At 35.3% G+C, this 16,797-nt stretch overlaps 1 protein-coding gene across 1 annotated transcript in view; it reads left to right on the top strand.

Moving 5' to 3' along the window:
- Positions 1 to 2,641: 2,641 nt before the first annotated feature.
- Positions 2,642 to 16,797, top strand: part of SPAG16 (sperm associated antigen 16) — a gene marked incomplete at its 5' end in the record, with an annotated part of 32,949 nt that continues 18,793 nt past the window's right edge. The window contains 4 exons of the mRNA XM_009694574.1: positions 2,642 to 2,769; positions 8,815 to 8,952; positions 13,824 to 13,931; positions 15,329 to 15,446. Of these exons, the coding sequence (XP_009692876.1) occupies positions 2,642 to 2,769; positions 8,815 to 8,952; positions 13,824 to 13,931; positions 15,329 to 15,446 (492 nt within the window). The remainder of the gene's footprint in view (positions 2,770 to 8,814; positions 8,953 to 13,823; positions 13,932 to 15,328; positions 15,447 to 16,797) is intronic.

Below are 16,797 nucleotides of genomic sequence, written 5' to 3'. Positions count from 1 at the left end.
ATAATATATATTATAATTTATAATTTGATTAATTGTGTTAAAAATCCTCAAAGTCCCTTTTTAATGGTTTTTTTTTTTTAGTTTAAGTTATGTAAGAACATCTCATTTTGTTTTCCAAAGAAATTAGTTGTTGCTAATCTTTCTTCGTTGGGCAAAAATTTTTGTGAGTATTGTGGAAGTCCTTAAGGTTAAGCTCTTAGCAATTATTTTATTTTACTGCCCATATTTGCAATCCTTACACTTAAAATGTTTTAAAGATTTTAATTAAAAAAAAAAATTAACCAAGAAATATTTAGCAAGTATTTAACAAAGCAAATATTTGGTTGTTTATTTTATTTAATGGTCAGAATCTGTTAAGATGTTTTTGTCTATGTAGCTTCTATAGGGTGTCTGTTTGAACCACATTAATCGATTGTATTTTCCTCATTTCTAAATAGGTAAATATATACAAAAAAATTTACGGTTATGCCATTCTGTGAGTAGTCATCCAAGGCTAATCTTAAAGACATTCATTAGCTTAGTAGTCTGCAGAAAAGCTAGGAATCTAATTCCAGTTTCCTGAGGCCCTGTTCCAATACTGTACCTGTTAGGCTGCGTTCATTTTCCCCTGTATTGTTCCCTGCTCGAGTTTGGTTCCTGAAGTGATTCTCAGTGCTAGTATCTAGCTAATAAATTCTCTTCTGCACAGATGAAATGAATTTCTATCATATTTCCATTTATTAAGGGAATCAAGCTGTGTCATTTCTTCCAAAGACTGGCTTCATAGATGTGTTTGGGAAGCTACAAACAACAATATTAGACATTTGCTTCACTTAGAATAAAGAAAGAGAAGAAGTAGAAAATGGATGCAGTTGCGTGTCTGCAGATGTGCTCTCTTTGGTTCTTGTATTACCACAATTAGAAAATAGACCTGCCTGATGTACTGTATCTGCAGGAATGAAAATATGCTAAATATTACATTGCACTTGGCATATTGTATTATTCATAATATACGGTGTTACATGACCTTGGTTGTACATGTACAATTCTTTCTGTTTATATTAGGTAGGTTACTTGGATTAAACACATTTTCTGTATTGTATAAAATAGCTCTGAGATTTTTCCAGTGTTTCTATTTTATCAAGAGAAATGCTTTTATCTCCAGGTAATTTTTGCAGTCATATTGATAGAGCTCCCACTAAGGACATGAATAAGCCATAAATGAATGGAGTTATCAAAAATCCGTGGCCTACAGATTCTTTTTTAAATGAATTGAGGAAATAGTTTACAGTCACAGCCTTTAACATGTCTGGATGAGTATCTCACTGGAGTTTCTTCAGTTTTGTTAGTATTGAAATGAACAAATAAGATAGGCATGTGTGGAAGCTGTTTCTGCTGCTCATCTCTTCTCTACAGTGGTATTTTTTTAATAATATGTAGCACATGTTATCATAGAGTCTGAGTTTCTTTCAAGAGTACACGAAGTGATAGTGTCAAGCTCTGGTTTGTTCTGTGGTCCTCGCACCAGGAGGCAGGCGTGTGCAGTATCTTGCAGCAGCCTGCGTTGTTGAGCAAGTCCATTGTAGCATTGTGCCCCTGTGGAGTTCCCAAATGCTGAGCCACTTATATTTAGGTATGTCAAGTCGCTGTAATCCATTTGAAGTTTGGATGAATTAAGGCCACCTCTTTGGCTGCCAAGTTGTGGCAGTCTTTCTCATCTGGTTATCTTTAAATGCATTTTGTGTGTGTGTGTGGGTATAGTCTCAGACTGGGTCATATTTTACTTTTTTCATACCTCCTTGCATCTTGAAATTTCTCTAGGAGAGCTTAATATCAAGGTAAGCACTGAGTGGGCTGAATGGAGTTGGGTGAAGGAGAGAAGTTTGCATTGCAACAGAAAGCTGTGAAAAGATTTTTTCTTTTTTTTTTTTTTTCTTTGTTCTCCATAATAGGATTGCTCTGTTTTGTTTGATTCTCCTTTTGGCAACTGTGCTTGACTGATGAGCTGATCTTATCTGAATAGCTATCTATCTTGGTGGCACTGGAAGAGCTGCCTATGAAGCCTGGGTGCACCATCTGCGTTCTGCTAACACTTGTAGCAATGCTGTCTGGCAGCTTCATTCAGTATCTGCATATGGATGTCAAGAAGAAAATGGAGAATTGATCTTTGTGAGACTTCCTAAGAGATCTAATGATGGAGATGCAGTTCTTTCAGTCTCTCCATTGCATGCGTCATTACAAAAAGAATATAAACTGGTTTACTACCACCTTGGCCTCTTGCATTTTTCATTAGATGAAGCATTGACTTTTCTCATCAGTAGTTTTGAAGGTTGCTGAAGTGTGCAGGAATATGAGAACTAACACTTTCTCTCTGGTCAGTGACAAAAGATCATCCATCAGTTTAAATGGTTTTGAGTCTGTATCAGGTTATGTCAGGTTCAGAATACTTGCTTAAATCAGGTCACTTTTGAGTTATTTCTCTAACCTTTCACAGACCTTGACACTAGAAGGATCAGTGGTTACAGATCTGATCAATAAAGACAAGGGAAACATTCAGCTTTACTTTGGCAAATCTGTGACTTTAGATGACTTCAGATATAGAAGATATAATAATTACATTTCTCTGGTAGATTTAAGAATAATTATCAAATTTTAATTTCAGGCTTTGCAATCTGTTCTGACTTCTGAGAAATCAGTGTCTGAAATACCTGAAGCAATGGATGACTTCTTCTGCAATTTCCTGGTCAGATTGGGAATGTTCAGAACACTTGACTGCTTCCAAACTGAATGGTAAAATATTTTAAGTGACCATGTAACTTTGAGAATTAGGAAATAGATGCTGAGGATTCAAATATTTCCAGAAAACTCTTCTGAGTACAAGTCATTCTCAATACATAGTGTTTTGCCAAATAAGCATATTCATGTTGAGAATGAGGATGCAAACTATTGTTTGAAGGACAGACTTTCCAAAAAATTGACTCAGGGAGCTCCTAAACAGGTACCTTTGAAGGACTGTGTGCATTTCACGTAACTCTAGATATTAACAAGCCTCAAGTGGTCACCTGAGGCCTCTTTTGTGACCAGTGAAGAGAAATAATCTTTTTCAGGATGAAACTCATCTGAGTTGTTTAAGCTATTTCCTTTAAGAGAAAATGAATTAAGTTATGTTTTTTCAAGTATGTTCTGCTTTCCATTGGCTACCAGCAAAAACTAAAATGAGCTACAGTGCAGAAGTCATCATTGGATCAAATGAGTCCAAGGCAAAATGACCAGCATTTCACTTCAGCAGTGCTGAGAAATCATGCGATTTTGTTATTTTGTTGCTTTCCAGAACAGGGGTGCCTGCTTAAAAACTGAATATTTTGTAGTATGCTGTAGTATTTGCACCTTAACTGTTTGGGTGAGTTTGGACATTCATCATAGCTACTTTGTATTTTAAGTGGAATAATAAAAATTTTTTATGCTTAGTAATTTTTGGTATATCAGTCAAAATGATATGGTTGGCTTGGGTTTTTCTTTTTAAAATTTAATTCATATAGAAATCAGAAAAGTAAACTCTTCAGCTGTTGCTATCTACTTTTTCCCAGCTTTTATAGGTTGCAGGGGTTTTGTCCATACTTTGTACAGAAGTTTAAACATGCAGCTTTGCCTTGCCTATATACTCCACTTCCACCACCACTCTCTTCATATATGGAATCCCATAGGATGTGTACTTTTCTAATATTGATTAAGAACGATGTGCCAGGAATGCTGCAAAGCTTGAGAGAAGAGCTGAATTATTTTGGAGCAAAAGATGACACTTGTCCTAAAGTCCCATTGAAATACTTTCAGTTACAAGCTTGCTTTGAATCTGCAAGTTACATTGGAAAGATTCTGGGAAGCGGAAACACCTCTCTTTGAATTATCTTGTAGTCAGTCTTTAAACATAAGAGGTTCAGAAATTTTTTTTAATAAGGTCTTTTGAAATTAATTCAAAAAGTTAGAAACATCTTATTTTTTCCTTCAAAAGCCTTAAAGCTTTAAAATTTTCTTAGAAATGTTCTCTAATGGGAAATTATTACTGTCATTTGCAAGGCTCTGGTCTTATTAGCATAGAGCTCACCAATCGGGTGTTGCCTTTGGAATTAATAATGATCTGCTTTTTGATAGCGTAACAATGCAACTTAAATGATTCCTTAGAGAAGGAGCACTATAGTTCTGTATTCTTTTTTCAACAAAAGAATGGATATGAACAGCATTAAGTTTGAAGTTTAACAGTTTTTGTGCTAAAAGATAATTAATACTAGACAGATATAAATAGCGACCTTTTTATGAAACTACAGCTTTCTTTGAAACACTTAGACTCTAAATTTATATCAATGTCAAAATTAAAATTGCTTTTTAACAGAGCAAGTGCAGGTCTTAGCAGGCCCTATCTTGTAAATCCTTAGCTATACATATATTTTTTTCTATATAAGTAATATTTTTAATTTCAGTAGCGTTACAAATGAGCTCAGCATGTCAGAATCTAATCTTACATTATTGAGACTTTTTCTGCATTAATACCTTATTTCAAAATATTTCATGTTGGTTTGAAATAGATAATTTACAATATTAATGAAAGTGAGAGCAGATTAGTGTACTCGGGGGTCCTCATTGTGTGTTGGGACGACACACTGTCTCATGCTGTGGTGATCAAGTACTAATGGAATTTAAAATGAGAAATTAATTAACATAGTGAAAATTTATCAAAAGGCTTGCTTTGAAATAATTTTCTGTCTGAGATTTAAAGGTCACTTAAATTGGACCAAATTATCTGTGTTTACTTCAGAGCTTGAGAAAACATTCCATTATTTTATCCAGCTGTATGAAATGTCATGATTTGATTATGTTTTGTTTTAAGGCAAACCAGCTCTTTTTCTATGAAGTAATAAATAATTTTATCATACTTGTAAAAAAAAAAAATAAAAATTCACTACTTATGGAGGTTTTTTGCACATATACTTTTTTCTTCAAGTTAGACTTTAAGGAACTTAAAATTAGACTTAAATAATTTTTAGACTATCCAATTACCATTAAATTTTCTATTCCTTTGATATACAGGACTTTATAGTGCTTTTGTTGCTTCATAAAGATATTGGATTGACAGCTTTGGAGTACGAAGTGCAAGGGCTGATCAACTGTAAATTCGTGCATCTGACAGTCTATACCTCCTAATCCCTACGAGCTCATTGCTGCTGGCAGCATGTTGCCAGTCCAACGAGCAGATGAATCATTTGCTGTTCACACATATGCATGGAGCTATCACTGTAATTAGTTAGTACACTCATTGGACTGGTAATCTCTGACTAAGTGTTCCTAGAGACCTGGCAGTGTTTCAGCTTGTGAGTAAAAGGAGAGCTGCGGACTAATTAGGGAAACATGATTTGAAAATTCTGTTCTGTTTCATGTGGTTAGAATTATGAATAAACTTACGTGACCAAGCTAGGTTAAAAGCTATGTCTGTCTTGTGCATGCCTTGCAAAGATTGCCTGCATTGCACCTAACGGACTGCATGCAAATAAAATAAAAGCTACGGTCTTCTCTGAGCATTACAAAAAAACTCTTTTATGCAGAATGAAGAAAATGGATATAGGTTGTGATCCTCCATGTCATGACTCCCTGAAGACAGTGGAAACAACCCACTTATTTCAGGAGGTCCTAAGTTTCATCTGCTCTGTGCCCTCGAAATCATATGGTCACATTAATGTACATTGTGCTCTGAGTTCATTAATCCCAAGAGAAACAAGGGTTAAGGTTCCAGGACAACATTAAGCTAAAACAGATTCAGTTTTTGGATTAGAACTGGCTCAGAACACAAGCAAAGTAACCTCAAGTTTGATTTGCAAAAAGCCACATAGACATACCTACCTCCTTGCCTACATAAAAAGTATGACATGATAATATAAATTTTCTATTTATATGCCATAATAGTTGGAGGTGTACACTACAGCAAGAAGATGCTTTATTTTTCTGTGCTGATTTCTTTCTTAGCCTTCCATTGAAACTGTTTAAGAGGTTATCAATTGGAATGGTAATTTTTAGTAAGAAGTTCTTGTAAAAGCTAAAACTTGAAATTTTAATCCCTGAATGCATGTCTAGGTGAGTTATCCCTTGGGGAAGGATTATTCTGAGCTACGTATCAGTTAGTTTATTGCAGGGCCTCTCTGCAACCTGATTCCTTTAGAACTCTTAGGAACTTGAATTTGGTGTAACATATATAGTAATAATGTATTATTTTTAGTTAGTCTGCACTGGGCTTTGATGATAAAATCATAGCTGACCATCTGTTCTTTAGGTTTCCAGTTTCTTGGTTAATTTTAAATAGCAATTCAAGAATAACTCATTTGTTCTAAAAAGCTGAGAAAAAACCCTGTGTGTGCATGGAACTAACTAATCTATTTTCCACCTCGGTTCCCTTCTATAATGGAAAGAAGTGAGAGCAATAGCTATTTGGCAGTCAGCTAGGTATATAGGAGTTCTGTAAGCTTTACAAGACTAGGTTGAAGAAAGATAATGAGACTTCACAATGCAATTTTGTGGTGTGGCTTTCTATTCCACTTCTACCACTTGCACAAAAGCCTTCATTTTTAGTAGTGTTCTTAGACAAGGGCATACTCAATTTATTGGTATTAATTGTATTTCATTGAAATTGTCTTTCAGAGTTCTTAGCTCTGCTGGAGGCTAAGTTCATCAATTACCCATGTCTGATGTGTCTTCATGCTAAAATTTTATGGTTTTCATGAGGAGTGGTTAGGCCATTCAGTGGAGAAATTTTTCTGGCAAATGGCGGAGTATGTAGAGTTGTGATCATTTGCAGTGAGAAGCACCCTTATTTGCAATATTTCCAGTAGGAATCGTACCTGCTCATAGGTCTCTTTATTTGGGGGGGGTAAAAAAAAAAAAACAACTAAGCTTTTTTCTTGGTGTTAAGGCCTGTTAGGCCATTCAGTGGAGAAATTTTTCTGGCAAATGGCGGAGTATGTAGAGTTGTGATCATTTGCAGTGAGAAGCACCCTTATTTGCAATATTTCCAGTAGGAATCGTACCTGCTCATAGGTCTCTTTATTTGGGGGGGTAAAAAAAAACAACTAAGCTTTTTTTCTTGGTATTAAGGCCTGTTCCTACTGTAGTTTTCTTAAGAAAACAAAGTGATGATAGAATGAATTTTGCTTTGGACATGTTCAGTTTAACTTTTAAAAAACCTTTCATCTACTGGTGTTGGATGTGAGTGACAGCTTAATTCATAAGGATGAGCATTCCTAGAAGTATCCACAGAATGCAGATAAGTAGCTGTCCATAGGAAGTCATTTAGACATAAAAGTTTTTAACATTATTTTTTTTTGGAGGATGTTAAGTAAAATTTGCTTATTGAGTAAGAATCCCTTGTTCTATAAACACTTTTTGTTTCTTCAGTACGTCTTATTGATCTAGGAATGCTGTGCTTACTGTCTTCAAGTTTCAAATCTGCTGCTTGTGTCCAAGCGCAGGAGATAGCATTTAGTATAATTTTTATCCCATTGCTGCTGTTCTTTTCATACTTCCTTATTACTTGAGGGAAAAAAAATTGCACAGATTAAATATATTTTTCACCTGAGATGGCAAATAATGTTCATATTACTCCTTCTAGTGAGTTCCTACCCAGGACATCTTCCAGCTGCAGTCAAGATCAGCAAGGAGAGGATTGTGGGGCTGTAGTCTTTATCTGATAGAAATTATTTATAGCTCCATTGAACCTATGCAGAACTGAAGTGCACAATGTCTTTCTCTTCAGTGGGTCTAGAAAAGCTTATACCAATTGAAGGTCTTGCTCTTCTGTCTGCCGGGACAGAAGTAGGTGCTGAAATAGATGTTTTGTACATACATGTACTGGATTCTGGAATCACCTCTGCAATGTCTGCTTGCACAGAAGCATCTTGCGCTTGTATACGTAGACTTGAATCTTGATGTTTTTTGTAATTCTTTTACAAATTAATTGGGTTAATGCCTATGTCCTCTTTACTGCCTGTTAGCGGATTCTTAGCCTTCATTGATATTCTACTAGAAGATGGATAGTCCTAAAAAATACGAGACTGACTGAGTAAACTTTATTGCCAGGGGCTATAGAGATTGCTAGGTTGTAACATGGCGTTACATACTGCTCCAGATTCTTTTTTACTTCTCAAAATGCAAGTTAGGCTGTACAAGTTTTTAACTAAAACAGCCTTCAGGCTTCTACATCACGGAATCATATTTTCTCAGGGGCTGGTAAAATAGGTAAATATTGGTAAATATAATTAAGTAAGGAGAGGGCAACATAAGTAAACAGGAAGGAATGAAGAAATTTCCCTAGATGAGCTCTGTATTCCATGTTGAAGATAGCTCATAGAATCATTCATCCAGGTTATCTGCAGCTTTCTCATCTTATTTGAGTCCTCGAAAAAAAATAATCTTGCATATATTTGAGCATATGAGATAAAAAGAACTGTGTATATACACAAGTGTTATTTGAACAAGATTTTTTTCCTGTCTTTTATTTAAGCTATTTGGAAGAAAGGAAGGAAAATAACAATTGTTTAAATTGAAGTAGTGTGTTATACAGGACATGTCCTTTGACTATTGTGAACAGCAATACATTTTAGAAAGAAATGCTGTAAAATAGAACACTGGTAGGATAGTACTGTTGCTAATTGTTAATGATCATAAAAGGTAAATGCTTTGAGATGATAAATATCTCTGATTCTAGTTTAGGTAAATGCTAGCATGAGGAGGGAGACGTCAGTGAAGTGAGAAAAAGGAAACATGGAATAAAATATTTCTCTGTTTCTTTTCTACTAGGTATGAATTCATACAGAGGGGTGTGTTCACAGCCAAAGATACTGGATTGGTTCCAACTGTGTATACCCGCAACCAGCAACTTGAGGCTAAGAATATGTGTTTGAAGAAAGATTTGGAAAACTATAAACTTGCTGCAAAGTATGTTATTTGGTCTTAATGAAACTTTGATATACAGTAGTAAGTGACCAGATAAAGGAAACCCAAGTACTTAATGGAAATAAGAAGTTCCTCTTTCTTATGCTGACTGCGTGTATTTAACTTCTAGGTGACATTAATTATAAAAGTTCAAGTTTCTCTGAGTTCTATTAGAAACCTAAATCTTAATGTCTTTTATTTGTATTTACTGGGCTATAGAAAATAATTTTCAATATGTGGTAGTCACAGCAAATTACTAAAAAGAATCATGAGAGTATAATATGTAGAACAAAAAATAAATGGTTATGTGCATTTGGTATTAAAATACAGTACTATAAATTACAGCTACCACAAAACATCAACATAGGGGGAAAAAAAAATCACTATGCATTTATTCTTCGTTTTCTTTGATTGCAAAAGATCTAACAGTCTGGAGCTAGTGGTAAATGGTATGTCAGTGTAAATTACCATCATTGATTATACTTGTGTGTACATTGTAGTAGTTGACTTTACAAGTCAGTTGTACTATGGTCATAAGAGAATTAAAATATTTAGCCTTTATAATGGAGAGACGCAATAATGAACTACATGTAACATAGCCTTTTCTGAAGAATGATACCTCTGCACATGGATGTGGTCATTGTGAATTTACCCTGAGACCTAATAGTGCGCTCATTTCAGTTTTACCAGTGGATAGTTTTAAAACATGGAGCTGTAGAAAAACGTTAACTCCATCTCTTTGATTTTCCTCAAAATTGCTCAAGCTACTAATTTTCATTTAGACTGTTTCCTTCTATGAAAAATAGCTACTTGGATCTTAAATAGTCATTGCTGTTGATAACAGTAACAAGATAATCTGAGTGGATTGTGACTTGGTAAAAGTTTTCCTGGGTTTGTTGCATTGCTACATGATTGTTAAAGAACATAAAGCTCAAAACCATTTCACCGTGATCATGAATGAGTTCAGTTTTTACCATAAGAATGTCTATATACTCTATGGGGTGCCAGAAATTTTTTTTTTGTTGCAGATGTCTAGTTAAAAGGCTGAAAGATGACATAACCATGAGTTACAGTGTTCCTTTGTGTCTTTTGCATAAACCCTGATCATAATACTCTGTACTAAATCCATTTACTGTAGTGACTGTTAACGGCTTTTTTTCTTGTTCATACATTCAGTAACTAGAGTCAGTACCCTTGCTATGATAAAGCAAATATTCCAGCAGGAGCCAAAATTACCTGGAGGACAATTTGAGTTTTCAAGTATTGAGAGAGAATTCACTGACTTACACTGACAACAGAATGCCTAAGAGCACTGAAGAAATGCTGATTTGACTGGTTAAGAAACCAAGGGTTTGTGAGCAAAGAAAGTCTCATTTTGCTCTGTGGATTAGTCGGAAAACTTTCATTGTGAGATACAGTGCTGTGAAGTGTATTTGAAGAAAGCTTTTAATTACATTTGGTATTCCTGAGCTTGGTACTCGACAGCCATCTTGCAGAAAAGAGATATTATTTGGGTCTTGGGCAGTATGAGGGCCCAGGGTAAATGACTGTAAACCAATTACCTCCTGCTTTAATGTTGTTTAGCAATTAGTGGGAGAGACTCAGTGTCCAGAAGCTAACTGTAGTTGTATTTTGGGTATTTTAGTATAGTGTTTACATGACTGCGTGGCAAGCAGGTGGGCAAATAGAGTAGACTGCAGGCTGTTGGTTACACTTCACTGTGGTGTTCATTGTATAAAGAGAACATCACAATCAGCTTCACTTCCTGGATACAGTGAGTATGCATTTTTAATAGGTTGTCCAGTATCTGAAGGCATCTTGAGATGTAACAAAATCACTGAATGCATACATTAAAATAAACAAATATCAGCATAATTCTTTTACTCCAAAGCTAGTTATAGTTAAGGTTTAGATACACTGCTAATCTTTATTTAAACAATTTGTAAAACAGACATTGAGTTGCAATGGAAATCAAGACTAATTTTACATTGGTTTGCCATGTGACAGTAGTTAAAGTATACCCTCTTTCTTTCTTTTATCTTGAAGACTACAATTGAACCCTGATTGATCGGTAAGGGATGTTGTCATCTGCTGCAATATGTCTCTAATGGAAACATAGATATTCTTTCCAATATGCAAGAAAAATTTGAAAATAACATCTCTGAAAATTGTTAACTTACAGGAGATTAGTTAATTCTAATTCATTGTCTTCAATGATGATTTGTCATTCAAGCATTTAATATTCTAGCAATATTGAGTTGAATAATAGATTGTAATTTCAGAGCAACATTAAACTCTGCCTTTCTGATGATATAAAATAACTTGGATACCATATAGTTTGGTGGTTTTCTATAGCCAGACTGTTTGTATTGCCTTTGTATTTAAGCACGTAGGCAGGCAACATAGTGGCATATCAGGTTTAATATTATGTTAATCACAGGGACTGCTAAGTGTGATATTTGTAAGTTCTTTAAACATTTAGGAATTCATTAGGTAAATGGAATTAAAGTTGTGTACAACTTTTGGTCTGTTTTTGACTGAGTATCAGTTAGGGAGTTTAAACATTTGCAGGTATTTTCTGTACTGATTTTTGCAAGCATGCTCACAAATACACACCCAGCTTACAGCCACAGTAACAGTCAAAATATAAAGCAATCCTGGAAAGTGTATTTATTATTACTGTAGTGCTATCACCAGCAATAAAATCCTGAGCTGATCTCCTATTTCTGTGCCAAATCTAAGCATTCCTTTTTTTTGCACATATTTCTCCACTTATACCATGAAAAAAATAAAGCACACGCTTTTTGTATTGTGCACATATTTAAATGCATCTGTTTAATTATGTGGTACATTTGGCATCCTTGCTGCTAAATGCTATATGAACTAGGTAGAAAATGTATCCTCTCATGCTTTTACTCTAAAACTGTCTTTATTTCAATTAAAATTTTAGGGCTACAACTTGCAGCATCTTGGAAAATGAAGTCCCACCTAAATTCCGTGGTAACAGGGCACGTAACTCACGTTTGAAAATCCCTACTTCAATTTATTGGACCCTGTCCTCTTCTGCTATTTTTATGAAACTACCTGCTTGAGAAAGGTTTAAATGGAGAGACCTGCAGTCTTTGACATGTATCTTAACTAAAAGAAATGGGTATTGGCTTTGCTATGGCTGTAGCAACATCTTTTACTCTTAGAACAAGCCATCTGCTTATCTCTGAAGAGGCAGGTTTTGTATTCCAGACCTTATGGCAGGTCAGATTTTGAGAGTGGTGTCATGATGGAGTTGTTTGATAGAACTATCCTGAGACCGCAGATTCATTTACCTCTCAAATGTTTCGCTTTCATAGGAGCTTGAGCAGAATCATTAATCTGTACTTTGTATCCCAATACCCAAAGTTACTCTGTTTCACACTTTCTGGTATCTGTACACATGCATACACAAAGCACTGTGTGCGCCCACTGCTCCTTTCAGCTTTTGACAGCGTTCCTGCAGGGGCAGCCCTGCCTGCTTTCATTTCCCTGCCAGCTTGTTCTCAGCTTTGACTGATACATAGTGGCATTAATTCACTGTGCTCTTCTTCAGGTCTTTCGAACTGTTCCTGCTACAAGCAACAATTCACGTTGTGAATTTATATGTATACATATAAATATGGTAGTTTGTATAGGTAATAAATATAGCAAAGGCATATATAGTAAATATGAATTATTTGTACAATTAAATATAATGCACTGGCAGGTATGGGTCTTCTTCCTGGGACTGTGATTTTTGGCATGCTCCACTCTCATAGTGATTTTCCTAACTCTTCAACTCCTGTTGGAGAAGAAACGAGCTTTATTTTTCCAAAGAGCAAATATCTAATTTCTGTGCAAGGTAATTTCAAGCTTCCTTTGCGATTAAACAATTCATCCGCTAATCTTTCCTGCCAAACCTGTATCAGTAAAGGCAAGGAGAAAGTGTGTGGAATATATACAGAGTATTTTCTTTTATGTTTATGGAGCAGAGTATCTCAGGATGTCTCGTGGCTGTGTGTAGAATGTGCTTGGAGAATGACAGGTTATCAGTATGTTTGCAATTAATTTTGAAATGGATTCCTTTTGCTTCTTGCTGTCACGTACAGGGGACACTTGGGGACAGGCTGCAAACATGATTGAATAGAGCCTAGAACTTTTCTAGCACAATTTTTTCCAGCAGCTCTCTAAATGCGTGTATTTGCAAGGCAACAATACAGTTACTCTTATATGTGTGTCTGCGTCCTCCTAACATATACCACTATGTTGTTCTCCAGATGTGATGTAGATAATAGAAAATCAGTATTACAATACATTTTCATCTAGAATTTTAAACCCACAACAAGTGTATTGTTTTTTAATCACATATAATTTGAATATGTACCTCCACAAAACCTCTTGTGCTTAAAGTAGGTTTGACCTTTGAATTGTGGCTGCCCCCTCCCTGGAAGTGTTCAAGGCCAGGTTGGATGAGGCTTTAAGCAACCTGGTCTAGTGGAAGATGTCCCTGCCCATGGCAGGGGAGTTGGAACTACATGGTCTTTGAGGTCCCTTCCAACTCAAACCATTCTATGATTTTCTCATGACCTCAACTCTGAGATTTATAGTTCCAGAATGCTTATGGATCCTATCTAAAGAAACTGAGGGAAGGTGAAGAGTACCCATGATTTTGTACATCAGCTGGCAGCAAAGACCTCAAAAGTACATCTTCTCCAGCACAGGGCATGCTACCAAAAGTTTCTAACTTGGATACAGTAGGCATGTGCATATCTGAAAAATAATTCTATATGTATTCAGCATACCTTGATGAGCAATTAATAGGAGGAGATTAATACTTCTCTCTTGCATCTTCTGTTTACATATAGCAAAGCAAAGGAGGCTTTCATAAAAATGCAGAAAGAATGTGACTTCCATCGAATGCGTCATAAGCAAATGGTCCAGGAGAAAAACAGGCTTATTTGTGACATTAAAAGGTAAAAAATTATTTTAATTACTATACATGTGGTGATAAAGATAACATCTTCAATTATTGCCTGGTAATCAGATTGTAGAATTTAAAGTGGTATAGCAAAGCTAGCTGCATTTATTTAGTGTCCTGGTAAATAGCAGTTCCATCTGACCATTCTGCCGTGTCTCTTAAACAATTTCTAATGATTTTTTTTGGTATACTTTCTATGGTGTGATGTGGCATTAATAAATACAAAGCGTTCCTAATAGCTGAAAAATATAAATGAGATTTTATTTTACCTAGGTCTTTTTTCATAAATAGGTAGTGATTTCTGGGTTACATCCTTTGTCCGTTTTAAGGGTAATTGGTATCACACCAAGTTCAGAACCTTGGCGTTCATGATTCCCGTAGCTGGTACTTTCTGTCCTTTTACATCTTGAACTTCCTGTATGGAACTTGCTATGTTGCTTTGGTTGCAAATAAGCCCAAACTAGTCTGTTGATAGTGAGTTATAATACTTTATTTTATAATATTTAATTCTATAATTCTGTTATTCTGGAATTCTGTAAGTTTTCTACTAACTGTTGTGCTACTTTGCCTCCATGAGTAGAACTCTTATATTGTTCATCTGAAGATCAGTTGGCCAGATAAAAGAATTGAATTTAGAATCTCTGCACGTGTTTATGCCAGCACTTGTTTTAAGATAACATTGGGGAGTGGCTTGCATCTGCAGCTCCAAACAATTCACAGAATTTTGTGATATTGTTATCAGTTGATACATGTAATAGCAGCTACATATTCTACATCTTTAGCCTTGAAATCCATACGTACTAATGCAAGAGAGCACTATTCACTGACTTATTCTCTGTATGTCAGCTTTTTGCAAATGCAGTATTTTTGAAGCCATTAGTGTCATGTGTTTCTCTTCAGAGATTATATATATCTGACTTTTAGCTGGTCTGAAGAATTAAAGTGGTTAACTATTCAAAATGTAATATGCAGTGAAGAAAGAAATAGTAATTGTATTACGACTGTTTTGTCTAGATTAGGATCTTAGTTGGTAGTCAGATAGTAGCTGTAATTCTCTTTCTTCTGATGAAATATCATCCATCTGCAAGAAGACAAATTAACAAAAATGCATGTGCAGTATGTGTATAAAGGATTAAGAACAGGTCGAAATTGGATGGACTGTTTTAAAAGATACAACTAAAATTATTGTTGATCTGACTTCTTATTTTTGTTGGTCTTTTTTTCTTGTGGTATTCCAGTTGGGTGGTTACATACTAAATAGCTTTGCTGTCTCTTCTGTGTTGACCTTTTGACACTTTTGTTCTTTTATTTGGGGAGGGAAAAAGTTACACAGACAAAAATCTCTGATTTAACTCATCCTTGAGGAATCATTTGTCCTCTTCTTGTTCACAGGCTGAAGGCACATTATGCATCATATGAACCAGCGCTGAAGCAGCTGACTGAAAAGTACCAAACTACACTGAGACAGAAAATGTTAACTAGTTTGGAGAGAGACAGAGCAGTTGAGCAGGTAAAATGATGGTGAACACCACTTGCAAAGCTGTAAGGAATACTTTTGAGTTTTACTTTGGTAAATACCCAGGATATTTCTCGTAAAGCAACTCACTTATGCAATAGTTCGAAGCAGAATATTTTAGCGAGTTTCATGATATTTGGTGACATGTTTAATATCGAAAGTTTGTGAAACTTAGTGCCACAAAGTAGCAGTTCTCAGTCGATACTTGCTCAGTGCTGCTTTACACAAGTCAGAAACCTGCAGACCCTGTTATACTTCCAGTGTCGACAGCTTGAAGAAAGGTGTGAGATTCCCACAGATTCACAAGCTTCCATTTATGCCTTTAGAAATCTTTTATTTTAACTTTATTACTTTTATTTTTTCCTAAATATATCCAGGAATGACCTACTAGTTTAGGAAAAAATACATTAAGGTATCAGAGACAGTTTTTCTGTCTTGTGAGTAGAATAATGTAGTATTTTATTCCTATAATCTTACCTGATGTATAGGTTGGTATACAAAATATTCTGCCTCTTTAGCAGAAAGTACTATAAGCACAGATAGGGTGGATGATGAACATAAAAGTCTCTTGCATGTGTATAACCAACATCTTTGTTCAAAAAAAGAGAAGGAAAAAAAGAAAGACAAAACCCTTCCAAAATGCATTGCATTTCAACAGTAGCATCCATTATGTGTGGGTAACATGAAAGGAATTTACCATGCTTGCACTCTTTTCTAGTAGTCCTCATCTCTCATTTCCTCCTTTCCTCTGCCTCCAATTTTTCTCAGGTCACCTGAGGGCTTACTTTTAAAAGACTGAGGATTATATGTTTGAAATTTCAATAAGTAAATCAAAATGTCCTATAGAAAAAGCAAGGTTACTGTCCATATACAGTTATACCAAATCAGGAGTACAAAACAGTTCCAATGCCGTGAAACTTCAAGATCATATGTAAGACCTATCCAGTTATGAACTGTATGCATTCTGGAGCGATGACTTTTTTTAGGAACACATAACACTGTATTTTGTGGCATTTTCTTATGACAAAGCTGTATGTGATATTGTGCCATTAAGTTAAAGATCAATGCGCTAATAGTAGTGGCTGAAAGTTGGTGGTGCAGTAAGGGCCCTAGTCTTCTATATGTCTGCATTGTTTTAATACAGCTGTAGAAGTATTTTGAGAGATTCTGGACGGCTTGTATTTTATTGCATAGTTTCACTTGGCCTTTCCAAAATCTTGAATTAGGCGTAATGTTTTTAACTTAGAGACAATAATCAGAAAAGTAAAAAATTATAGATGGAATGTATTAGTTAAATATGCAGGCATAAATGCTGTGTGTTGTGAACAGACAGCTCAAAAGCAAT

This window comes from Cariama cristata, unplaced genomic scaffold (assembly GCF_000690535.1).
Source record: "Cariama cristata isolate BGI_N322 unplaced genomic scaffold, ASM69053v1 scaffold8922, whole genome shotgun sequence".
In the NCBI taxonomy this organism is placed as follows: Eukaryota; Metazoa; Chordata; class Aves; order Cariamiformes; family Cariamidae; genus Cariama; species Cariama cristata.
Note: the sequence above shows the minus strand (reverse complement) of the source record. Positions and strands in the feature narration are given on the sequence as shown.